This window comes from Scyliorhinus torazame, chromosome 7 (assembly GCF_047496885.1).
Source record: "Scyliorhinus torazame isolate Kashiwa2021f chromosome 7, sScyTor2.1, whole genome shotgun sequence".
Lineage (NCBI taxonomy): Eukaryota > Metazoa > Chordata > Chondrichthyes > Carcharhiniformes > Scyliorhinidae > Scyliorhinus > Scyliorhinus torazame.
Window position 1 is genome coordinate 295,054,083 of NC_092713.1, and position 27,658 is coordinate 295,081,740.

At 42.2% G+C, this 27,658-nt stretch overlaps 1 protein-coding gene across 4 annotated transcripts in view; it reads left to right on the forward strand.

Annotated features, from left to right (window-relative positions):
- The first annotated feature begins 667 nt into the window (after positions 1-667).
- Positions 668-27,658, forward strand: part of rbm27 (RNA binding motif protein 27) — a 185,401-nt gene continuing 158,410 nt past the window's right edge. For 2 of the 4 annotated variants that reach the window (XM_072512627.1, XM_072512628.1), the window contains exon 1: positions 670-1,456. In XM_072512627.1, coding sequence (XP_072368728.1) covers positions 1,398-1,456 — 59 coding nt within the window. In that variant the 5' untranslated portion in view covers positions 670-1,397. Of the gene's footprint in view, positions 1,457-27,658 lie in introns of all 4 variants that reach the window. The other 2 variants (XM_072512629.1, XM_072512630.1) reach the window with 2 other exon arrangements.

The window sequence follows — 27,658 nt, forward strand, 5'->3', positions numbered from 1 at the left end:
ATGTAGTTACATTGTATATGTTGTGTTGCCCTATTATGTATTTTCTTTTATTCCCTTTTCTTCTCATGTACTTAATGATCTGTTGAGCTGCTCGCAGAAAAATACTTTTCACTGTACCTCGGTACATGTGACAATAAAGAAATCCAATCCAACTGGGACCCTGGCGCTATGAAGCCACATTGCTATCCACTTGTGCTACCGTGCTGCCCTAGTTACTAATTATTCTTTAACTCATACCATTTTGCTCACTCCTCCTTGAATTCTGCTGAACAATACCTTGGTCTGTATTCTCTTCACATCAGGTGTCTTAAGCATTCTTTCTGTCCCAATTCCCTGGTTATCTGGACTGTAACTTGTACTTGCCCATCCCAGTGAACCTTCTCGGAACCACAATTATCTAGCAATTCATTGGGTGGCTGGTTGCTGTGCTGTTGCAGGACACAGATCAGCTCTATCCTGGCCCGGGAGTGGGGGTATTTAGCAGTAGGCCTGGGTTTCTGGTTGCTAGGATACCGCACGCGGCGAGGGGGAGGGAGGGGTTATCATCTCGCGATATTATATTTTATCCGGAAAAAGCAAGGGGCTGGGTCTCGGCGGTTGTCCATCAAATTGCGCCTGATCACGTGGCGGCGTGACTGCCTGCGTTGTGCTGACATTTCGTAATATTCGGTCATATTTACCGACCACGTAACCATGTTAACGCGTCTCCCACATGCACGCCAATTTTTTTCGGTAGTTAGGAAAATTGCGTTTGTTCTGTTGGTCGCGAGGCCGTCCGTCAGCACGGGGCCGTCCCGCCTTCTACTGCCCACCAGTCCAATGGAGAAGCAGCGCCGCCAGTCAGCCGCATTGTGATTGGACAGTAGCGCTGCCTATCAAACAGTGGCTGTCTGCACGACGTTTTCAGGTTTGATTGAGCAGTGCGGCATCGTCCCCCCTCCCCCCAGACCGGGCTTCGCCCGCAACTCAAACGTTTGTCGTTCGGGTAGTGTCTATTTTTTTTTCCCCCGGTGGAAAAGAATATTGTCCATTCCACAAACCCTCGCGTTTCAACTTTTTTTTTTGTAAATGGGAGCGGGGAAAGCAAACCGAAATTTGGACCGATCGATTGCTCGTCCCTTCCCAGGCCGTTGAGTGCAACCTAACTTAGCTGGTGGCCGCTTGCCCCGCCCCGCGCTTCGCCCCGCCTACCTCCTCCTCCCGATTGGTGCGTCGTCCGAAGGGCCGCTCGCTGACTGGCTGACCGAGCTGTCAATCGGATCGGCGGCAGGGTCGGTTGCGCGGCGCGGCGCGGCCTGGGCTTCGCTCTGGTTTGTTGTCATGTTGCTTGTGGACTTTTACTGAGGGCCTGACAATTCTGATGGTGCACCAGGGACTGGGCCAGACACCACAGGAAGATGATCATAGAGAACCTGGACGCTTTCAGATCTTGGTTGTCAAGGGCGCTGGACCCGATGTGAGTAGTATTCTGCCCTTTCGGGTGCACCGGGCGGTTTTGGGGCTTTCTTTAAGTGGTTTTATTGGGGGGAAGAGGGCGGGACTTTTCACTTTTCGGGCCCTCGGGCTGCCACATGAGCCAGGCTTGCAAGGCCACACGCTGAGACTCTGCTCTTGTCCCCCCTGTTAAGATGAGGCTCAACAATTTAATCCATCAGGCAGACTTTGTTTTTTTCTTTAAATGTGTTAACTCTTTCGAAACACGTACTCTTCGTTACTTTTACGAATCTGAACTCACCAACCTTGTATTTTGGGGTTTCATCTTTTTAAACGATAGCAGAAGGACCCACATCAATTTTGTAGTCTGTGGCGAGTGAAGCGAGAACATTTACCAAACAGAAAATTTAATTTGAAGTGCCAGATGTATTGATTATTATGTTTTTTTCTTTCTAAAACTCCTAGTACGCCATTGGAGTATTTCCTTTAAGTGCAGGGTGTTCTCGATGTAATTATCACATTCGGTGGGAGAGAAAATTCAAAGTTGCATTTTTTTTGACGAACAAAAATTAATTGCTTTTCAAACTGTTTGATAAAAAGAAAATGAATATCTCCTATAGTTGATTAACCAGTAATATATGACCAGTAATATTTTCTATCCATTAATGTCAACATTGCCAATCTTATAATCATTCTAAATATAAATACTAGGGGATTTTCACAGTAACTTCATTGCAATGTAAGCCTACTTGTGCCAATAAAGATTATTTTAATTTAAATATTCTGGTCAGGTATTGGGTGGAATGTGAGCCCCTGCAACAACATCATGCATTTATGTAACTAGTGGCACAAAAACAGATCTGGTCATTTATCTTTTTGCTGCTTGTGGGCAATTGATGCACCCGATTGCTATGTCTCCATAGTTCTAAAGTACTCAGTTGGCTATGAAGAGTTTGGGACATTCGGAAGTTGTAAAAATACTATGCAAATGAAAGTTCTTACTCTTTGTTTACTTCGTCCTTTTTAACATAAAATGAAAAATTCCAAGATGCTTGAAGGAGTTTTATAGTGTTGGCCGACAGGAAGCTTTCAGAGCATCTGTCACACTTCAGAATGTCCAAATATATAACCTGAAAAGTAGTCAGTTTGTAATTTTGTTTCTATCTTGGTGAAGGGAAACATTTAAAAAGATTTATTGTGCAGAAGGAGGCCTTTTGGTTCATCACGTGCTTGCTGGCAAAAAAACATAAACCAATTTAATCCCACCGTCAGCTCTTGGTCCATAGTCCAGTCGGTTAGAGCAGCTTAAGTGCATTTCCAACTGTTCTTTAAATGTGAAGAGGGTTTCTAGCTCTACCACCCTTCCAGGCAATGCCCTCCAGACTGCCCCCACCTTATGGATGAATAAATGCCTCTTGAGTCCTTCAATAATCCTTCTAGTAATATAAAACCATGCCCTCGAGTTATTGACCTAACCAGGCCCCTCTTAATAATTGTATACATCTCCAGTAAATCATCCCTCTGCTGCAAATAAATAAAAAACAGAAATACCTTCTAATCTGCAAACTTACCTCACCAAAGAGCTGTTAAATTCTGATTGATCACAGGCTGTATTTGCTTACAGTAACTAGACTTTGTAATGTTGAAGTTAAGAGGGCATCTTGAACTCATCCACCAGAATAAGGGAATCATTATATTTTTTGTGAACTGATATAATGCTCATATCACAAAACAGCATATCATCAAACTTAGTGTGAATCATGCCTCTGAAGATTCACAAGTAAAATTATTTTTAGTTCCATGAGAAATTTATAATTATGTGTGTTTGCTGCATCACACTTGAATTCCACTCTGCTGGCTGTGGTTGTGTTAAGGTACCATGCTTTTATGTTTTGAGATTTTGTTGCCATTGTCTGAAGTTGATTTGGAAGTTTGGTTTGGACAGTGGGTGGATACATTTCCAATTGTGGAGGGTGGGGGAGCAGCAAAGTAAAAGACCAATGGGAGTTGTAAAATTGGAACTGGACATTTTGAAGGTGGGACAGGAAACACACAAAGCAAATTGCAATCTTAGTGAATTATCACTTTCGTGAAATTGTTAATTCTCCATTCATGGCAACTTATAGTGCTTCTTCATATTTTTCTGCAACTAGCTTTCCACAACATTTTGTTGGAAGAATGTTATTTACTGGCAAGAGTAACACTGCTGCTGAGACCATTTAAGAAAAGTAGTATACACTATTATTCGAGACAAACAATCCACTTAATCTTGTGCAAGCCAGAATTTCAACCCAGTCACTTTCTTTTTGTCGGACCACGTTCTGAGTAATCTTGTTATGGTAAAATCTTGCCCATAAAATCATCTGTCAACATGGAATTTATGATCCATGAATCTGTGATCTCTTGAGTACTGATGTGTTCTGTGCTTAGACCAAATGAGTATGTTAAAGCCATTTTCAGCCCAAAATTTACAAAGTCAAGATTCATTTATCAAAATAATGTTTGAAAAATGCTGGAAATAACTGGCAGCATCTGTGGAGAGAGGAGCAGAGTTAATGTTACAGGTTAATCAGCCCTCCTTCAAGATCAATATGGTGGTGGGTAAATTGCTGGAACCAGTTATTAAGGACGAAATAATTGCTGGAATCAATTATTAAGGATGAAATAATTGAAAATTTGGAAAGCAGGGACAGGATTGGTCCAAGTCAGCCTGGATTCACTAAAGAGAAATCATACTTGACAAATATTCTGGAATTTTTTGAGGATGTGACCAGCAGAGTGGACAATGGTGAGCCAGTGGATATTGTGTATCTGGACTTTCAAAAGGCTTTTGACAAGGTCCCACACACAGATTAGTGAGCAAAATTAAAACTCATGATATTGGGGGTAATGTATTGACGTGGATAGAGAACTGGTTGACTGCGAAGCAGAGAGTGGGAATAAGGTCCTTTACAGAGTGGCAAGCAATGACTAATGGGGTACCACTTTGACAAAGGGTCATCTGGACTCGAAACGTTAGCTCTTTTCTCTCCCTGCCGATGCTGCCAAACCTGCTGAGATTTTCAAGCATTTTCTTTTTGGTTTCAGATTCCAGCATCTGCAGTAATTTGCTTTTGTTTTTTTACCAGTGGGGTACCGCAGGGTGGAGCCCCAGTTGTTCACAATATACACAAATGATTTTGACGAAGGAATTGTGTGCAATAACTCCAAATTTGCAGACGATACTAATCTGGGTGGCAGTGTGTGCTGTCAGTAGCACAGTGGTTAGCACTGTTGCTTCACAGCGCCAGGGACCCAGGTTCGATACCCGGCTTGGGTTACTGTCTATACGGAGTCTGCACATTCTCCCCGTGTCTGCGTGGGTTTCCTCCGGGTGCTCCAGTTTCTTCCCACAAATCCTGAAAGACATGTTTGTTAGGTGAATTGGACATTCTGAATTCTCCTTCACTGTACCCGAACAGGTGCTGGAATGTGGCGACGAGGGGATTTTCACAGTAATTTCATTGCAGTGTTAATGTAAGCCTACATGTGACACTAATAAAGATTATTATTGAGGAGAACAAGGGCAGCACGGTGGCGCAGTGGTAGCACTGCAGTCTCATGGCGCCGAGGTCCAGGTTCGATCCCGGCTCTGGGTCACTGTCCGTGTGGAGTTTGCACATTCTCCCCGTGTTTGCGTGGGTTTCACCCCCACAACCCAAAGATGTGCAAGGTAGGTGGATTGAACACACTAAATTGCCCCTTGGAAAAAATGAATTGGGTACTCTAAATTTATATATTTAAAAAAAATTATTGAGAATGCAAAGAGGCTGCAGGGTGGGTGACTGACAGGCTGGCTGAGTGGGCAAATACTTGGTAAATGCAATGCAATGTGGGTAAATGTGAGGTTATCCACTTGGGTGGCAAAAACAGGGAGGCAGATTATTATCTGAATGTTGGCAGTTTAGGAAAAGGAGACGTGCAATGATACCTGGGTGTCATGGTAGAACAGTTGCTGAAGGTACAGCAGGCAGTGAGGAAAGCCAATGTCATGCTGGCCTTCATAGTGAGAGGATTTGAGTACCGGAGTAGGGGTGTCTTGCTGCAGTTGGTGAGGTCACACCTTGAGTATTATGTGCAGTTTTGGTTTCCTCGTTTGAGGAAAGACATTCTTGCTGTTGAGTGTGTCCAACGAAGGTTCACCAGACTAATTCCTGGGATGGCAGGTCTGACATATGAAGAAAGACTGGATTGACTGGGCTTGTACTCACTGGAGTTTAGAAGAAAAAGGGGGGATTTCACTGAAACATAGAAAATCCTTATGGGACTGGACAGGCTAGATGTGGGAATAATGTTCCCGATATTGGGGGCATCCAGAACGAGGGGTCACAGCCTAAGACTAAGGGGTAAGCCATCCAGGACTGAGATGGGGAACAACTCAGAGTTATGAACTTGTGGAATTCTCTACCACAGAAAGCTGTTGGGGCCAGATCGTTGGATATGTTCAAGAGGGAGCTGGACATAGCCTTTGCGGCTAAAGGGTATGGAGAGAAAGCGGGAGTGGGATACTGAATTTGCATGATTAGCCATGATCATATTGAATGGTGGTGCAGGCTCGAAGGGCTGAATGGCCTATTCGTGTGCCTATTTTCTATGTTGAAAATGAAAATCGCTTATTGTCACAAGTAGGATTCAATGAAGTTACTGTGAAAAGCCCCTAGTCGCCACATTCCGGCGCCTGTTCGGGGAGGCTGGTACGGAATTGAACCGTGCTGCTGGCCTGCTTGGTCTGCGTTAAAAGCCAGCGATTTAGCCCTGTGCTAAACCAGCCCCATGTTTCTATGTAGTTGGGGGTGGGGCGGGGGGAGAGACGTGCATTTATGTTGGATCTTTCACAACTTTAGACCATCCCAAAATGCTTTACAGCCAATTATGTACTTTTGAAATCTAGTCACTTTTGTAATGTAGGAAATGTGGCAGCTAATTTGTGTACAGCAAAGTTCCAAAGTGATAATGTCCAGATAATCTATTTTATTGGTGTTGATTGAAGAATAATTATTGGTCAGGGAACCGGGGATAATTTCCCTATTTTTTTTTTTTTGAAAGGTTCCATGGGATCTTTTACATCTTTCGCCTTGAAAGAGCAAATGAGGTCTTGGTTTGGTGTGTTATCCAAAAGACAGAACCTCTGCCAGCGCAACGCTCTTTTTGTGTTGCACTGGAATGTCAGCCTAGATTTGTGTGTGAAAGTCTCTGGAGTAGGCTGGGACCAATGACCACCTGACTGTCGAGCAAGTGTGCTGCAAACTGAGCCACAGCTGACCCCAACAATCAATATTCCTGGATAGCAATCTGGAACAGGGATCATGCTGGTTGTTTTTACATCTCCCCTTTACCTGACGCCCACTCCTCCAATCTCAGGAACAATGTGGCTAACTGTTTGGGTAAACTACTGCCCTAACTGAGATTGTGTGGTCCATTGTGCAATTCAGATGGAACTGCATTGTTTGGTAAGCCATGAGGAGATCCTCTTCTTAGCATCTAATAATGGTACTGGATAAGCAATCCAGAGGTGAAGAGTTCAAATCCCATCTTGTTCATACATAAGATAATTTGTGATTTAGCACCAACTGTGAAAATTAAGTAGATTGTGGGTTGTTTTAAAATTGAGCAAAGAAAATATTGATTTCGTAGGTGGGGTACCTTCCTTTGGCTATTAAATATGTTTAACAGATGAAAATATTTAAACAAAAATGTACGAGGGATTGCAACTTTTGACATAAAAAATTCTATGATTTGTCATGGTAACCTTTTTAAAGTAAAAGGTATCTGTGATAGCACAGTCCATAAATGTGCACTTGTTGCACTGAGCTATATGGACCAGCTGAAGTTTGATCTTTATTTTTAGCTAACACAAGGAAATGATGATCATGCCATGGTTGACTGCAATTGATGTATAGCTTGTGAAAACCCTGTGATTGCTATTCAGTCTCCCCCACTGCAAAGTGCATGTTTGGCTAAATTAGATGAGGGCATCAATGGATACCTGCTGTCTATCTTGGTGAACAGCCAGCTGCCATTCTGTTTTGGCTCAGACACAAAGGATGGAGAAGTTGGTGAAGCACAGTGCAGTTGTTGATACATGTGGGACAGCACTCGAGCACAGGGAACGGAGAAGAATATTTATAACTTTTACATGGTAAATTGTATTTAGAAACATTTCTTGCAGGCTAGAATATTGCATTTTTTGTCTCCTGTTTTTGCTTTATTACATTGTAATTAGATCTTTGTACTACCGAAACAACTACTGATTTGGTGGCCTTATCATTCAACTCATCTTGAAAATGTTTAAACTAACATTGAACACCAAATGTTTGGTAATTCAGTTCAGCAAGATTTCCTCAATGGTTTTGTGTGTGCAAATAATCAGTCGCTCTCCTGGGTGTATTTTCATGAGCCATAAGTGTTTCATTTTATCTTCAAAAGTAGAGAAGTCTTGTTCCAACCGTACAGGGCATTGGTGGGACCACACCGAGAGTACTACGTACAGTTTTGGCCTCCTTAATTAAGCGGGTTATACTGTGCTTGCATTGGAGGTGGTTCACTCGGTCCATTTTTGGGATGAAGGGGTTGTCTTGCAAGGAAAGGTTGAGCACCTTCGTTCTGTACTCTTTGGAATTTAGAAGAATTAAAGTTGATCTTATTGAAACATTAATAAGTCTTGCAACACCAGGTTAAAGTCTAACAGGTTTGTTTCAAATCACTAGCTTTTGGAGCGCAGCACCTTCATCTGGTGGTGTTGTAAGACCTTTGACTGTGCCCACCTCAGTCCAACGCCAGCATCTCCACATGATTGAAACATGAAAGATTTTGATGTTTCACCTCAGAGAGGATTCAAGAACGCAGTTCCCCATTTAAGAAGATGAAGATGAATTTCTTCTGAGGGTCATCAGTCCTTGGAAGTTTTGTTCCCCAGAAAACAGTGGATTGCATTTATTCAAGGCTGAGTTGATATATTTTAGTTCTACAAGGGAGTCTAGGATTATGAGGAGCTACCAGGAAAGTGGAGTTAAAGCCATGATCAGCAAGAATTTTATTGAATGGGTTGAGCTGCTTCCAGGACCAGAGTGAACTCTCCTGACAATATTTCTTGCATTATGTTTAATGCTTTTGTTATATTTTGTTAAATTTGAAGAAATTATAGGATTGTGACAATGCATTGGTTCTTTGCTGGGCTATTGAGCTAGAAGTTTGATGGTAACCTAGAAACTTGGACTAATAATCTTAAGGATGTCAGTTCGAATCCATTGCACCGTGAGAATTTGAAATTGACTTCAGAAAAGCAAATCTGGAAATATGCACATTTAGAAGTGTCCATGAAGATGCTGGATTGTTGTAAAAACGCAGCTGGTTTGCTAGGTGTACCTGTGTAAGCAGAGTAAACTCTTTATGATAAGCAAAACACTGCAGAAGCTGGAATCTGAAACCGGAACAGAAGATGCTGGAAAAATTCAGCAGGGCTGGCATCTGTATGAGCCAAAAGGACTCGAAACATTAACTCTGCTTTATCTGCTTACAGATGCTGCCAGACCTGCTGAGTTTTCCCAGCAGCCTCTTGTTGCAGAAGCCATTGTGAAGTGGCCTAGTGTGCACCCAATTGTATTGGACCACTTATAGCAACTCTAAACAAAATCTAGTCACCACCTACACGAGGCTATGAGGGATGGGCAATAAATGTCAGTGATGTGCACTATAGTGGAAATTGATTTAGGTAAAGCTGCCAAGAGCTTCAAGATGTACAGAATGATTTTATGAAATCGCATCACAGAAGGAGATCTCTTAACCCATTGTGCCTGTTTTGGCTCTGTGGTAGAGTTACCCAATTTTAACAGAGCCCTGTGAATATTTCTTCACATATTTATCCAATTGTTTTATAAATTGGATGTAATCTTATTCCACCACCCTTTAAGACCGTGCACTCTTGATTCCAGCAACTCACTTTTTAAAAAAAAAAAAAGTTTCCTTATATTGCCTACTTTTTCCTTAATTCTGTGTCCTTTGGTTATCAACCTTTTAACCTATTTAATGGAAATAACCATAAAACATAGTCGAAAATGGGCACTTTTCTTGTTTTTGTTGGCATCACTCCAGTTAATCCTACAGAACTGAATACAGGTACGGAATAGTCCCAAACTCAAAGTTGCTTCATTGAGGGAAGGATAGTAAACTGAAGGAAAAACATCATCATTCACGCCTTTCAGGCATATTTTATAGAATGCTTGAATAGTTGGTGATTGTAACCTAAATATTTTGTTGCTGCGCTGAACGGTTTGCAATGGTCATGCTAACTGCAATGTTACATTCAACCTTTACTTTATGCGGGGTGGCAGTAGGAGTTCTGATTCAGTACTGAATCTTGCTCCCGCAATTATTTTTTTATTCCGAAGTGAGGAAATAGAACTTCTGATTAGTAACTATATTAGAAGAGGCAGTCAGTCCTTGGTTCATTGCTTATGACCTGTATTCCTAAATGCAGTCATTGGGATGGAAACAGACAGCTTTAAAGCAGGGTAAGAAATTTAAAAGGCAAGTCACTCCAGATTTCACTTTGGCAACTAATATCGGTCTCTAAACTGCATGCTTGTCGTCTTTTGTAGCTGGGGGAGAATGGTACATAGTATTGGGGGTGTCTGAAGGCGAGGAGCTGTCGAAGGCCAAAACAGAAATTTGTAAGTTGATGAAGCGATTGATTCAGCATCTTAACTATTGGCGTATGTCCTACGTTTTTCATGTATGGAATGATCTGTCTGGACTGTATGAGGAATAATACTTTCCACTGCACCTTGGCACATGTGACAAATCCAAAATCCAAATTTTATGTGCATGGAAATATATGGAGAGATTGAAATGATAGATGTATAGTGTTACCTGTTGAACGATGACATTGTTCCTAGCTTGGATTGTTTGCCAAAGCTCATGTCATCTTCGTGACTGAGGGCATAATTGCAGTTGCCAGATGGTGGGGTGTGGGGAAATATAGCAGAAATTGCACTGTAAAAGTATCTTGCTCGCACCATTAACACATTTACGTGTTTAGCAGCACCCAGGGTCCCAGGTTCGATTCCCGGCTTGGGTCACTGTCTGTGTGGAGTCAGCACGTTCTCCCCGTGCCGGTGTGGATTTCCTCCCACAAGTCCCGAAAGCGCGCTGTTAGGTAATTTGGACATTCTGAATTCTCCCTGTGTACCTGATCAGGCGTCGGGAGTGTGGGGACGAGGGGATTTTTGCAGTAACTTCATTGCAGTGTTAATGTAAACCTGTGACAATAATAAAGATTATAATTATATTATATTTTGACTCCATTGGTGAATGCTGCACTGTACAATGCTTTAAGTTTGAAAAAATGCATGATATTGGCCTCCTATACTGTAGGGATTCTGTGATTCTATGATATATTTGTTGCAGTTATTCAAACTGGTATGGCTATGACTTCTCACAAGGTTCACTTTTTCTGTGTTATGGGTATCTCATTTCTTCCGTGCAGCTGCTAAAATTCTATTTCATACGTTCCAGGCGTTCTAATTATTGTTGCAGTTTTCTCAGGCTTCCTATCTTGAGAATTTTCTTATTAAAAAGTGCAGAGTCACTTTCATACAGAACAAAAATGTCCCCAATTTCGCAGCCATAACTATTTAACTACAAGCTGAGCTTCCAACACTATCTTCTCCATCATTACAAAATACCTACTTTCATACAATACTGCAACCGTAGCTCATCTGCTGCTGAAACCCTTGCCACATTCCTTTGCCAAAAAATACTTATTCCATGCTTTTCTTGGCTAATATCTTTTGCAAACTTTAGCTGTTCCAGAATGCTGCTGTGCTTGACCATAACCTTATTGAACGACATTGGCTCCCAGTCCTTGAAAATGTGGACTTCAATATTCTCACCTGTTGTATTTTATATCCCTCTGATATGGCTGTTATATTGGTCTTCATGGACCTGGGAGCTGCTTGAAATAAGTATTGGATCAATTTAAGTATGAAAAGAAGGGTCGTGCAACTATTTTGGGACTCTTCAGCAAAATGGGAAACAACTTGAGCATGTGCTGTGCTGACTTAGTATTTCAGTTATATAATGGGGCTGTGTCGGAAGGTTAAGGAGTGAGGTGAGGCTGTGGGAGCGCAGCCACACCAAGTTTAAAAGTTGTAATTATTGGGAGCTGTTAGAAGTGAAGAACAGAGTGTTTTGAGGATCAGGATCTCAAACTCCAGGCTAAGGTCGTGGTGTACTGGGCAGCAATAACTCGTTTGCTGCTATGTTCTTAAAAACATTGGAAAACCTACAGCAGGTACCTCAAAGCACTGAAGGAACACCATCAGCGGTGGCATGAAAGGCAGTCTAACAGCAGCATCTTCTCCCAAGCCAACTTGTCCAGTATCAAGGTGCTCATTACTCAAAGCAAGCTCTGCTGGGTAGAACATGTTGTTCGTATGTCTGACACCAGATTGTGAAGCAACTGCTCCACTTGGAACTCAATTGTGGCAGGTGATCCCTTTGGGGATCACCTTAGAAACCCTTTGGGGATCTCTTCATCGCTGATGAGGGTTAGCATTCCTGCAGACTCATGGGAGGCGCTGGCTTGTGACTGGAGAAACGAAGAAGGTTAATTCGGAAACGCACTGTTGGGAGTGTGCAGAGGCAAAGCTGAGGTGTTGATGGGAGCGCACAAACCTGAAGAACCCAAGTGTCACCTGCCTCATATGTTGCAGTCAGCAGATCACGTATTGGGCTCTTCAGGCACCCCTAACTAATTGAACCAAGGTGAAAGCAATCATCCTCAATCCCGAAAGACTGTCTAAGAAGAAGAAAAGGTGCAGTTCTCTCAGTTAAATTAGACTGTAAGATTTATGTCCCATTTCCGAGTGCGTGACAACCTTCAGATTAGAAAAATAACATCTCTTGAGCTGTATGTTTGACATCTGTGGCCGCTCTGACAAAAGTCTAAGACAACGCATTCAGACTCAAAAACAGCTTCCCCGCTGTTACCAGACTCCTAAATGACCCCCTTATTGACTGACCTGATTAACACTACACCCCTGCATGCTTCACCCGATGCCGGTGTTTATGTAGTTACATTGTGTACCTTGTGTTGCCCTATTTATTATCTTTTATTTTTATTTTTTGGTTATGTCACAATCCACGTCTTAATCCTCATTTTGCTGATGTAAAGTTCTAGAATCATAGAATTTACAGTGCAGAAGGAGGCCATTTGGCCCATCGAGTCTACACAAGCCTCTGAAAGATCACCCTATCCTTGTAACCCAGCAACCCCACCAAACATTTTTTGGACACAACAGGGGAAATTTAGCATGACCAATCCACCTAACCTGCACATCTTTGGGAGGAAACCAGAGCACCCGGAGGAAACCCACACAGACACAAGGAGAACGTGCAGACTCTGCACAGACGGTGACCCAAGCCAGGAATCGAACCCGGGCCCCTGGCGCTGTGAAGCAACTGTGCTACCGTGCCGCCCTGTTTTCTTAGGACTCTGCCCTCACTTTTAAAGTAATTGGTTAACCTATGAGTGGTGCACATTTAATTTTCATGCAACTATTGGAGGATTCGGTCCTTTCCCTCCACTCTCAGGATTAACTTTTCTTTGTCGCTGTCAAGCTTTTGTGGCTGTTCCATTATAAAGATTTAGATTTCTGTGTTTATCAGCTTTTTCTATCCTTATTTGTCACATTTCTTTCATGTCAAACAGTAAAGCCATATTTGCTGTCCTTCAATGGCAGAAAAGTGCTCCATACTTTTTCAAGTGAAATTCTTATAGTATTTTGAAAAACAAAGATTCTTTTTGTTGAATGCTGTAAATGTAGATGCAAGTGCTGTGTGTGATTCTGAGAGTACTGCATTCAACTTGTCTGAATAAAAACCCGCTGTTGCATCATCATATCCACACTTATCAGTGGGCCCTCTCCTTTGTGAACTGCAAAACAAACCCAAAAATCTCTTGGAATCAAGATATTGATAGAAAAATCCAAAACCCTGTGAAATACATACAATTTTCCATATAATTAGTATTGCCTGAATTGCGGCTGCTTCTTGTATGTTCCTACTGGCATTGCTACTGTTCTGGATTCTTCCTGAGTGCGTGGTTTTCTCCCATTCAACTTTGAAGACCATGAATGAGTAAAATGTGTACATTTGGGTAAGTTTTACTTTTGTGTAATTACTGTGTTCACTGCAACTGCGCAGTGTTTAATGAACTATTTCAGGATTGTAGCAGTCATCTTCTAAAATTTAAATGATCCGATTATGTCAGGTTTAATTTGAATAAAGAAATAGTTTGTATAATTTGGTGCACTTATTTTATAGTGCTTCTAAATTATAATGCAGATATTGGCAGAAAGACAAAGGGTGCGATCTACCCAGATGGGAATGGAATCCTGTCACAAGCATGGTTAGCTGGGTATTTAAGCGCTGAGAAACACACTATTGAACGCCCATTCAGGTAGATAAGGGAATTCAGTGGGGAACGCCCCAATGAGGCCACACTTCGTCTTGTTTTCTGCACTGAGGTGCTCCGCTTGCCGGAACTCCTCAGTGCAGAAGGAGATCGGAAATGGCACCCCGATCTGTCGAACCGCCCATTCTCCCACAGGCCATGCTGCACCCACGCAGGGTACCCCTGGGCCCAATCTGCAGTGTGGAAAAAGTGCCAGCTTGGCACAGCCAGGGTGCCAACCTGGCAGTGCCACCTGGGCACCTCCGTGCCAGGCTGGCACCCAGGTAGCACTGCCAGAATGCCAGGCTGGCAGTGTGAGGGTGCCTGGGTGGCACCAGCAGTGCTAGGATGCCACCTGCCCAGAGGGCAAGCACCTGGTACCTCTGATCCCCTGGGAGACCTCCATGAGTGCTTTCCATCTGGTCCCTGTTTGTGGAGACCGGCACTGAATGGCGCTCGCCCAAGATCTCCAAAGTGAAGGGGTTAAATTCAATTGCCAGCATGTGTAGATTGTGGGAGTATTAGAGTATCTGTTTACAGATTTGCCAAAAGGTGATCCGCCTACAATGGGATTCCCATCGTGGCATCCCGGAAGAGGTACCTCCTGACATCGATCGGTTGCGATGCGCTGCGCTGCCTTTCACGCTTGACATGGTCGCTAGATCGCCCCCAACGTCCTTTTTATCAATGGCATATGGAAAGGGAAATTTTCCGAGGAGCACAACTATGCTCTATTGTATCTCAAGTGAAAGGCACACTATAAATGCATGGATATCCAGAGTGTAAACTATTGTACGGCCAGTTTTATTAAATGTTGCCATTGAGCTCCAACTCATTGTCTATTTTATGGTGGGGAGAAGCCTGTGTTCCATGTTATTTGAAAGGATGCCGTTGAAAGATTTGATATTTTCCCTATATTTTTGGTCACCCAATACACAAGTTAAGCAGATTGGAGTGCATCCTATTGAGTCTGCTCCTGGACCTTGTGAACACAATCATCCACAATTTGGGGTTATGAAAGATTTTTCTGTTTATTTTATTAAAATAATAGTTTGCATAAATTTTTAGTGGTATTGTAGGTGTAAAGGGAAGCAGTTGATGATGTATCCTCATTGGATAGGACCCATTGCCGTAAACTTGTGTATCAGCCATTCATGCGCATCTTTGTCAGAGGTTTTCTGGAAGCCTTGGTGTTGATCATAGGACTTTGTATTGTCCACGTGAGGAAGGACTTCCTCCAAAAAACTAAGAACAATTTCAAGGGTTATCGTGTATTTTCACCTTCTCAAGGGCAGTTCAGGATAGGCAATAAATAGTGGCCTAGCCCGGGATGGCCACATCTTGTGAAAGAGTAAATTAATAAACTTCTGGACAGACCTGATTTCCATCTCCAGAAACTGAGTGTCATGCGCGAGGTGATATTTTGTTATATCGTTGTCTAGTTTATTCCAGATAATTTTTTATTTTTGACAGTTGCCAATGTAAAACATTTCTTTTAATTTAAAGTTTTGAGCATGTGGATTTATTTCCAATTAGTTGTACCTCTCCTGGCCTCTTCATCACCCTCACACCATCACTATTTTGTAGAATCTTTGTGCCTCACTTAGTGCCTTCAGATATATACTATCTGTTCCCGGAGATTGTTTTCTTTCAAGCTGACTAGGAATAGTGATATTGAAATCATTAAAATGTGGATGTGGAACCTCCTGTACAGGTGATGTGGAGCTGGAATATTCTTTAAAGAAAACTTCAAAAGAGTAATTGTTTAGTATGTACTTTCAGCCCTTTTCACACCCTTTGGCGATCTATTCAATGGAATAACTTTTATAAAATGATGAGCATGAATGTCATTCTATTCTGTGCATTGGCTAAAGTGGAGAGCATTGTGACTGTTAGTATTGCAGAATGAAGGAAGTCTTTTGCAATTGTATGAGATTTCAAATGACCCCTCCAGATGAATGCTGTGGCATTCAAATATTATTTTCTACATTTTTAACATTTATTGTGTTGTGCTTCAGGCAGCAGTCTTAGATAATTTAGTTAATTTTATATGTTGAAATTTTGGAATGTGTTTGCTACTCTTTAAACTGGATAAAATTGACTTTTTTTCAAATAAGGTTGTGCCCTTTCCCATGATATTTATTTAATCTTTGTTGCTCAGCTGATGAGCGCAGGTCTGTTCAAGGGTGTTTTACTAAAATTTTAATACAAATGGGGTCCTGTGATTTGAAAAGAAATATAAAAAATGTGATACAACAAAAACAGCAATTTGTATTCATACAGCACCTTTAAGATAGAAAAACATCCAAGGTTCTTCAAATGTGTTTTTCCTCATAATGCTTTGTGTCATTTTCGTCCCTAATATATCAGAAATTTTCTTCTGCACGAATTATGATTGTGTATGATTTTAATTGTGCATTTAATAAAACCACAGATATAATTTCCATTTAATGATGAGTTGGAAGGTGGGCTGTTGTTAGCTTTAACAGCTAGGAAGGGTACAGAGAATTTGGAAGGAAGTTTTGAAAGTAGAAGAAGTAAGGGTCTTCTGATTGATTCCAGGAAACTAGCATTTTTTCTTATGACCCCTGCACATGTATGATGAAGATATGCTCAGTGTAAGATTTGTAGTCAAAGAATGAAATGAAATCAAGTTGCTTTGGTCCCAGAGGACCATAGGCTGCTTTCCCCTTTTGGGAGAGCTGACTGGTAGTGATTTAACCTGAGGGTCACCACACTTCAGACGAGAGGTAAGGTCATGAATAGCCTCAGCCGTTACGGGAATTGAATTCATGCTGCTGGCATTACTTGGTATCATAAACCAGCCGTCCAGCCAACTGAGCTAAACAACACTAAGAGATTGGCTAATTAAGTTGGATAAAAACACTGGGGTGAATTTTCCACCTCCCCAGCCACGTGTTTGTCGGTGGCGTGCCGTAACTGGCAGCGGGATTCTCTGTTGCACCTCTGGTGAATGGAATTTCCCATTGTAGCCACCCCACACTGCCAGGAAGGGAGAATCTCGCTGGCGGATAATTCACCTCATTGTCTTTATTATTAATGGGTTGTCATACGATATATTGCCAAATTTATTTCATGTTAAGGCAGAATCGTGTTTCTTTAAGCCCACAAAGGTCTTGATTATGAAGTATCCAAAAGCAATTTCATTCTTGGGTTTATTTATTCATTCCTTCCATGAAAACTGATGGTAATATTGAGCATTTAATTTGATCTGGGAACTTGGATTAGAATGTTGCTTGCCAGTTTCACAGACTGTGTATGTGTGTACTTGCCAATAATCTATGGTACTGCTCATGTTAAGTGTTACAAATGAAAAATTTATAAGATTGTTATGTTTTGGGACAGTGTCTTTAAAGTAAGATGGAAGAATGATGGGGGTCATGTAACCTGCCCTGAGTTCTGCCCAACAAGCCTAGTGGATTGGTTGTTAAAGGGGGGGGGGGGGGCAGGTTGTGCTTGTGTTATTGGGAATAAGGTGCTCAACCTTCATCTGAGCAAGAGCAATTGTGCTGGCTATGGGCAGATTGTTAATATCCAAGTCTCATGGTGAGATATTAAGAATGCTCGGCATTATAAACAGTTGTACTTTAAATTATCTGTTTAATTTCAAGTTACAACTGAGTTGGGAGTCTGAGAGATAGGTGATCAGCATTTCCACCTCAATACAAGGCCCATGTAATTCACATTATCATGGAGATGAACTTTGAGATAGAAAAAGACCCATTAGAAAGCCATTGTATTGGGTTACAGGTTCTGAATCTCAGAAATAAGAGTCTGCAGCCATCTGAGAGGCTGCAGAGAGAGAGGCAGCTAGTCCTGCATTTGAAGTCGTAAAAATGCTGAGTCTTCACCATGCAGAATGTGGGTGGGAGCTCATGCTCAGCTGAGGAAACGTGGTCCGTGAGGATTTACAGGAGGCTGCAAGATTCACATAGCTTGGAATCGAGAGCAGTAATCTCCAGTGTAACCCTCACAGTGCAAGTGGGTTCTGGGATTAGAAGTTACCTGGCTGGGAAAGGAAAATAAAGGAAGCAAGCCCTTGGGGTTGAGTGACTTGGGACTAGTTCCTTCTTGGAGAATGAAGTGTCCACATAAGGGACAATATAATATATAACCGTAGTGGGAGATTTTCAGTCCTGTTGAGAGCTAATTGTGGAGTTTCATGTTTGTCGTTTACAGTACAAATTGCTGACTGAAAAATATTTAGATAATTTTTTTTGTTACAGTAAGAGCCTAAACAATTGAAATCTTGTGTGATCTTTTCAATGTGTCACTAGAAATTCAAAATGCCTTTGGAAATTCAAAATGCCTTTTAAAAAGGTTTATCAGTCTCTACGGGAATAGTAACGCAAGTCAGGAACCACTTTCTGTAAAGAATGTAAAGTTGCCACAGTCCCAGATGACCATAGGCTGCTTTCCCCTTTTGAGGGGGAGTGCTGGCTGGCAGTAATTTAACTTGAGGACCACCACATCTCAGGGGAGGGGCAAGGTTGAGAAGGGGGGCCTTCAGAAAGAACCTCAGCTGGTACGGGAATTGAACCCGCGCTCTGCATCACGAACCAGCTGTCCGACTAACTGCGCTAAACTAACCAGGAACATTATGGCTGCTCATGTTTTGTGCTTGGGGATGAATGAACAATGCTTGACATTCATTGCATTTACACGTTCACTTTTTACATTGTGATTTGTGTGGTAATTAGAAAGCCAAAACAGCTCAACGCCCTCTCCACGGGACCAGGGATTTCTGGTGAACAGAGCTAGCAGCGGTGTATCTCCTCACCAGAAGAATCCTGACTGCGACTTGCAGTAATTTTAACTGCCAAAAACTGATTTGTTAATGTCAGGCCAAAATGTTGAAGTTTTATGTCTGAAACCCAGTTTAACCCACCCACCTCCATGTTCAACTGAGGGTGGGACAATGGGCGGACAACCAACATGCTCCCTTGGTTGGGAATTTTAATATTTTCAATCAGCGAGCAACCTGTTGTTTGACATGCAGTGGGAATTTTATAGTGGGTGGCTTTGTTTCCATGAAGCTGAAGGGAGATGAGGACCGCTTCGGAAAGAAGATAAGTGTCTCTTACCGCCCTACTTTGTAGGCCAGGAGGGGATGAGAGTGCTTCTCTTCTCTGGGATTGTGAATCAAACCTACCTGCTGCGGACATTCTACGTGCTGGAAAAAGAGCCAAACTTGTCAATCAGTCTGGGTTTGTGCAAGGAACCTGTTGATGACAAGATGTACAATGTGCAATTAAAACCCCTGCAGGTGGGGAAACCTGGATTTTGTGGTTTCTTGTCTGAAGCTCTGCACCCACCTCCACCCATCACGTTACCTGCACCTGTTAATATGTAGGCACTAAAGTGTAATCTAGGAAGAATAAATTAAAATATTTAGTTATAAAATCTTGACTAGAATGTGGAATAAAGATGGGATTTGAGAGAAACGAGATGGACAGAGAAAGTCTGAAATTAAGTTATTTTTAAAAAAATGACCAACAGTAATACAAATCTGAAGGCATTAAATGACATTTTGGGGTCAATTTTCCCAGTTCAGTTCTCAGTTCCCCTACAGTGCTGAAGGAGGCCATTTGGCCCATTGAGTCTGCATCGACCCTCTGAAGGAGCACCATACCGAGGCTCACACCTAACCCCACCTAATCTGCACATCTCTGCAATCAAAGTGGCAATTTTAGCACGGCCAATCCACTTAATTTGCACAGTTTTGGGAGGAAAATGGAGCACCCGGAGGAAATGCACGCAGACACAGGGAGTAAGTGCAAACTCCACACAGTTACCCAAGCTTAAATTTAACCAAAGTCCCTGGTGCTGTGAGGGAGCAATGCTAACCACTGTGCCAATGAAGTTGTTTGGCAGCAGTTGAGGCTTACCACCCCTTGGAACATTTTCTTTTGCTTGACTGGACAAGCCCTAGTTTTTCCGAGCACAATTTGCAAGCATCTAATGGGTAAGTGCAGCAACATTACTCCAAGTGAATACCTCTGTGAGGTGCAAGTGTCGCAAAAGCTTGTGGAGAAGCAGGGCAACTCAGACAGCAACTTTGTGATTTCCTCATTTAACTGCCCACATGCTGTTGCTGAACGTTATTCTTCATTTTAGTTCTTAATAATACTGAGAAATATGGGACATTATCTAAAAATAATAGTTTTATTCTGCTGATATGGTAGTATAATAATCTTTATTAGTGTCACAAGTTGGCTTACATTAACACTGCAGTGAAGTTACTGTGAAAATCTCCTCGTCACCACACTACTGCGCCTGTTTGGGTACACTTAAGGAGAATTCAAAAATGTCCAATTCACCTATTGAGCACGTCTTTCAAGAGGAGGAAACTCCGCGGAGCACCAGGAAGAAACCCACAGAGACGCAGGGAAAACATGCAGACTCCATACAGACAGTGACCCAAGCCGGGAATCGAATCTGGATTCCTGGCGCTGTGAAGCAACAGTGCTAACCATTGTGCTACCGTGCCTCCCATGAATGTTTTAAGACTACAAATTATAATTCATAAATTGAAGCATTCTTATTTATAAGTTAGTTGTTATAAAAACTGGGAGGTCAGAATCCTGGCTTTATTTTTGGGTAGTATAATTTATTCCTGAGGCATTAAAGATTGCCTTTAAACCTGACACAGAAATTTGCATTAAACATGCCTGAAATATTTCAATTTTTTAATATCTGTATTTTTTAATAGAATTACTTAAGTTCTCGTGTGGTAGGGGTAAGGTATTTCTTATTTGTAAGGGTTACATCTTGTAAAAATGAATGTTATTCTGCTGCTGCTGAACTGAGGTATAAATCCATTTAAGACAAAGTTGAATTGATGGGAAACACTGCATCACTCTGGTAGTGTCCTAACTTCTGCTGAAGCAAATTGGATGATGGCCAAAAACTTTGTTTTTCAAAAAAAAAGTTTTCTGTGATTTCATTAGTTACTCATCATACATTTATCACCAGTTTCACAACTGATGTTTTTTTTGTTGATTAGGTTTACTTTGCACCAGTTGGTGTTTTCATTCTGTTTAAAAAAAATATTATTTCAGTTCATCAAAAGCAAGTATGGTACTTGTGTTTGGAGACATAATGGTACAACATTTTGAGATGTGATTTACTAGTGTCTGATGCAAGGCAGTTCAGGTTTTAAAAGTTTAAGAAGTTGGACTAAATGTTTAAACTTGTGTGGATCAAACCTACCATGACTTCTAAGTGAGATACAGGTATTGCAACTGTTTTATTCACCTTTAGATTTTACAAACTGTTGCTTCTTACTGGTTGAGCACCCCTTATTCAAAATTTGACAAACTGTAAAATCTGCACTTTTTTTCGAGGGTCGAAATCATGTTTCCGGGAAAACAATAACATTGTGTAACCGAGATCCGCTAGCTACGCAATGTTTCTCAACTACACAGGTATTCCGGAATCGGAGACACTCTCGGCTCCAAGCATTTCGAATAGGGGATGCTCAACCTGTTTGTGGATTTGCAGAGCTCAGAAGAAAATAAAATTGTCAGACAATGAGAGCAGTCAGTGGTGAAGACCACCGGTTCACTAGCAACTTAAAATGGGATCTTACATTTACAAAGATGAGACATAACAGCAGAAGTAGTCTACTGCCCATCGAGTTTGCTCTGCCCTTCAATGAGACCATGATTGATATATGATAATCCTCAAAACTCCACTTTCCCACCTGATCCCTATAACCCTTGATTCCATTCTTGATTAAAAATCTGTCTATCTCAGCATACTTAATGACCCAGCCTCTGCAGCCCTCTGCGGTAAAGAATTCCACAGATTCACTACTCTCTGAGAGAAGAAATTCCTCCTCATCTCTGTCTTAAATGGACAACGCCTTATGATATGATATTATGCCCTCTGGTCCTAGAGTCTCCCAGAGGAAACAACCTTTCAGCATTTACCCTGTCAAGCCCCCTGAGAATCATCTGGGCGGGAGTCTTAAGTGCCGACGCCGGAGTAAAAACCGGAGTGTTTTACTCTGGCATCGGCACCTGTTCCCAGACCCCTATTCTGGGGCCTCCATGAGGCTGGCAAGGGCGTGGTGCGATTTGCAGGGCAGGGCCTTGGCGTGGCGTCGGAGAACCTTGGGTCCCACGCATGCGCAGTTGGACAGGCGCCAACTAGCGCGTGCGCAGTGGCTGTCCTCCCCCAGGCTGCCCCATACAAAATGGCGCAGGGCTATAACATAGCCGGCGGAGGAAAGGAGGCCTGCTGACAGAGGCCGGCCCGCCGATTGGGGTGAACGGTGCCGGCGGGATTCTGTCGTGTCGGAGCGGCCGCTCGGCCCATCTGGGCCGGAGAATCGGCGGCCCCGCCGATTCCTGTGGCCGACGCTGCGCCAAACATGCCGGCGCAAATGGCGCCGATTCTCCGCCGCTTGGAGAATCGCGCGCCGGCACGAGGCGTCGTGGCGCGGTTGCTTCGATTCTCCGGCCCGCCGTGGGGCTCGGAGAATCGCCCCCTATAAGTCACCATAAGGTCACCTCTCATTCTTCCAAATTATAATGAGTACAGGCCCAAACTACTCCACCTCTCCTCAGAATAAAAATCCCTCTGTAGAATGAGAACCTAGTGAACCTTCTCTGGACTGCCTCCAAAGCTAGCATATCTTTCCTTAGATAAGGGGGCCAAAGCTGTTCACCGTATTCCAGGGATAGTCTAACTAGTGTCTTCTACAGTTTTAGCGAGACTTCCCTATTTTATACTCCATTCCTATTGAAATAAAGGCTGACATTCCATTTGCCTTCCCTGTTACTTGCTGAACTTGCATGTTGGCTTTTTGTGACTTATGCATGAGGACCCCCGAATCCCTGTGTACTATGTTTTTTATCAACCTTTCTCCATTTAAATAATATTCAGCACCGTTATTCTTCCCACCAAAACATTGTATGTTTTCAAGAAGCAGTTAGATATAGCACTTAGGGGATCAAAGGATATGGGGGAAAAGCAGGATTAGGCTATTGAGTTAGATGATCAGCCTTGATCATTATGAGTGGCAGAGCAGGCTCAAAGGGCCAAATGGCTGCCTCCTGCTCCTATATTCTATGTTTTTATGTTTACCAAAGTGCATAATTTCACATTTTCCTATGTTATATTCCATCTGCCAAGCTTTTGGCCATTCACTTAACTTGAGTATATCCCTCTTTTTGTCTACCTCACCAGTTGCCTTCCTACCTATTTTTCTGTCCGCAAACTTGGCGATAGGAAGTTCACTTCCCTCATCCAAGTCAATATATAGTGCAAGTAATTTTGGCCCCCAGCACTGATTCCTGTGGCACTGCATTAGCTTTGGAGGCAGTCCAGAGAAGGTTCACTAGGTTCTCATTCTACAGAGGGATTTTTATTCTGAGGAGAGGTGGAGTAGTTTGGGCCTGTACTCATTATAGTTTGGAAGAATGAGAGGTGACCTTATGGTGACTTATAGGGGGCGATTCTCCGAGCCCCACGGCAGGCCGGAGAATCGAAGCAACCGCGCCACGACGCCCCGTGCCGGCGCGCGATTCGCCAAGCGGCGGAGAATCGGCGCCATTTGCGCCGGCGTGTTTGGCACAGCGTCGGCCACAGGATACTACATCATCCAGAAAATGTCTCTCTTATTCCAATTCTGCCTTCTGTTCATTAGCCAATCCTCTATTCATGCTAATATACTACCCCCAAAACCAGGGGCTCTTACCTTACCGCAGCCTTTTCTGCGGTGCATTATCAAACACTTTTTGGAATCCAAATATATTACTGGTTCCCCTTTTATTGATCCTGCTTGTTACAACAAATATTTCCCATAAATTTGTCAGACATGATTTCTCCTTGAAGCCTTGCTGACTCTACTTGATTATATTATGTATTTCTAAATGCTCTGCTATTATATCCTTTATAATTGACTCTAATAATTTCCCAATGACCAACGTTAAGCTAACTGGTCCATAGTTACCTGTTTTTGCCTCCCTTTTTGAATAAGGGTGTTACATTGGTAGTTTCCAATCCTCTGGGACTTTTCCAGAATTTAAGCATTCTTGGAAGATTACTACCAGTGAGTCCACTATCTCTGTAGCTACTTCCTTTAATATCCCAGGTTCCAATCCATCCAGTCCAACATATCGGTTTGCTGTGTACTTGCACTCCTCCTGACAGGTTGCCCTTGTTAAAATTTTAGATTGTGAGAATTGGAATAATATCGCCTGAGGGAATGAATGCGGCACCAAATGTCACATCCCCTCAGCTACATTAAACTGTCTGCTTCGATTAGGCACCCAAAATTATTCTCCTTGTCGGTAATTGTAATATAGAGCGTTAACAGAAGAAATTGCATTCACATAGGAGCAGTGAAGTGACCATCTATTGGCATTAAAATCCATTCTTGAGTCCATTCAGAAATTGTGTTTGATGTTGGTTTGCTACTTATTGTTTAGATTAGTGGACTGTTACTGTTTTTGAGCCCTGCACCTGCCACAACACTTCATGAAATTGCAAATAAAAAACAACAAACACCAGAAAGACTCGGCAGGTTGGGCAACATTGGAGAGAAACCACAAATCAATTCATGTTTCAGCTATAAACCCTGCCTTAGAATGTAAAATTGCAGCAGTTTGTATTTTTTATACAGGTGATGGGGTATAATTAGGGCAAGGCGCAGTTTAACTTGACACTGTTGTTATGATCCAAGCTGGTGTTAATACTGGATCAATCATATCCCAGAGTGAAACCTGGCATGATGGATCCTAGCTTTTGTTTAGAAACTGCAATGAAAAGTGGCCAAACAAATTCACAGAAGTCTGCTAATGAACGTCTAACTATAAGAACAAAATATGAAACAAGAAAAAATGAACTTTATTAAACCAGGCAAAATGGTTGGAAAGGTCTCAGTACAAACACAAGAAAATAATTAAAAGTTCACACTGTTCCTTTAATACTGGCAACATGTTTACAAACTCATCCAAATTCAGAAAGAGAAAAATAATTTGTCATATCTATCTTGTGCTCTAATATTCAAGGGAAGTATGAGGTACTTATGAATTAACAGGCGAATTGTTACAACAAATATTTCCCATAAATTGTGGTCAGACACTTTAAGTAAATAACATATGCGGCCAAAGCTAGTTCTGTACATTTTGTTTGACACTGTCCATTCTCAACATTTGCAGAATTCTTTTGTTTTTCGATCCAAACCTCGCTCTCACTACGGCTGTAACGTTGACCTACTTTGAGGGTTTCAATCTCACCTTCCAGCATTCCTTTTCCCGGATCTCCAAATACACTCAAATGTCACCTTCCAAGCACAATTTCAGATCCTTGGCTATGCCAAGTGGAGCACCACTGCTCCAAAAAGTCCACAGTAAGGAGTCACCAATGTTTGGCTGCCTTCTCGGATCTTCAGGGCTTCTCTCGAGCCCATTAGCGTCAAGTCTGCACCCTGTAGCTCTTTCTTTAACTTACTTCAACTCCTTATCGGGACCTATTTCTGATCCCAGCCTCTGTCCCTTGCCTGGGATTTCTTTCTGGGACCTCTTTACTTTGTCCCTATTTGGAACTTTCCTCTCTCTCTCCCCATGTCCTGCTCCTTGGAGCACCTTCTCTGGGATGATGCTCAGTTTCAGGTCCCCTGAACTGCAGTTTCATGCCATTTCACTTCCTTCCGACTGGGCAGGCATGCAGTGCCAGCTTCTGGCCTGAAAAACTTGACCGACATGAACTGCACATTTCCCGCCTGGTGCATGCGCAGAAGACCCGAGGCCCACTGGCAACTGTAGTTCCTGTCCTGCAACTGCCTTTTTAAAATTAAGTACCTTATCTTCCTAACACTGCTGAAGTGAATTTCCTGATATGTCAATCCAATACCAACCATTCTGTAAGTATTTTAAATGCTGCATACATTGATCTAAAGTCAATTGAGTTTTGATGTTCCATGACCTTGTATTAAAACAGTAAATATTAGACCTGATTGGACCAACTTCAAAACTAGAAAATAATATTGGACCTCTGAAATTACTTCCAGTCTTATGTTCAGACTTATTGGTTTTCTGAATCTGTTCCTCACTCCACCCTAGCAGGTGGAACCCTTCGCTGTTTCACATTTGCTATTTGAAACTCCATCTACACCCATGTCCTTTGGCATTTAAAGCATTTGCAACATCCAGCTCTTTGACCAATCGTTCAGTCCTCTAATTCTCCCATTGTTCATTTTCCTGTGAAGAATTTTGATTTCTTAACTACTCAATATAAATGGAAATGGTTGACCACATACAAATCGTCTTTCTGCTCCAGAGGAGTTTTGCAGGGAGCTTGCTTCACGTACTAGGTCAGTTAAAAGTTCACAGCCCAGTCTGTGCTTTTTTGGGGGCAATTGTTAGATCAAAAGCATCCTCAATGCTTCTGAATTAGGGAAAGGAAAATAGGCCAGGGTTCCTATTTTTGATCGCTAGAAGTGGAGATTATGGATGTCGGATGAGCACAGGGTCATACATTATTTGTGATGATCCTCCCCAAGCTGTTAGTACAATGTGCTCATTGTCAAGCTTTGTGTGTGAATGTTCTCGATTTGGGCAAGGTACATGAGGGCAAATGGTTGCTGTAAAATTAACTGAGTAAGGAATTTAACCTGTACAAGAAAAGAGGGATTAAGTAAAGAGACCTTCATGTCTACTTTTGTCCAATAATGTACTTGTCAAATGATTTGGTATGTTCTGCTATGTTAAAATCGTTATATAAGTGTGTGCTGCATCAGGAGTAGCATTTACTTACAAAAACCTCTTAAGATTTGTGTGACTGAGCCAAAAGCTTCTAAATCATTAAACAGAAGGCATAAATTTAAATTTTTGCTTTTGATATGCATTTTCAGTGCTGTCTGAAAGTGGTAGGAATGTTTTCAATTGTAAAATTTTTGTTGTGTATATAATAAGACAACATCATTGATTCCTATCCAACCTTTTACTTATTGTACTGAAGGTTTGAAAACTGCCCACCTTTCCCAGTCTTCCTGACAACTTCATTTTCAAGCTTGGGTCAAAATCTTGGAACTTGCTATCTTGCAGCACTAGTACCTACACTACACTAGCACCACACATACTATAGCAGTTCAAGAAATTGGCTCACCACTCCTGCCTTCTCGAGCAATTAGGGATGGGCATTAAATGTTGGCAGTCTCGGAAAAAGCTTTTGAAAGTTTCTTAACAGAAACAATGAAACAGGACAATGGTAATATAGTGGTAATGTCACTGGACTAATAATCCAAAGACCCAGGCTGATGCCTCGGGACCTGGGTCAAATCCCACCATGGCAGCTAGTGGAATGCAAATTCAATTAATAAAATTCTGAATTGAAAGCTAGCCTCAGTAATGGAGACCATGAAACCACCATTGATTGCCGTAAAAACACATCTGCTTCATTAACCCCTCTTATGGAAGGAAATCTGCCATCTTTGCCTAGTGGGCCTATATGTGACTCCAGATCCACAGCAACGTGGTTGACTCTTAACAGCCCTCTGTAGTGTAAACTGTTCTCTGTACTGTAAGCATACTATGGCACTCAGTTCAAGGACAATCGGGGATGGACAGATGCTGGCTTAACCGGCGACGCTTCTATCCCATCAAATAATTTTTTAAAAGGCAGCAAGTGAATTTCTTAAAATCTTTTAGTTTTGTGCTCTCTTTTATACTCTTGCAAGAATCCGAATATGACTGGAAG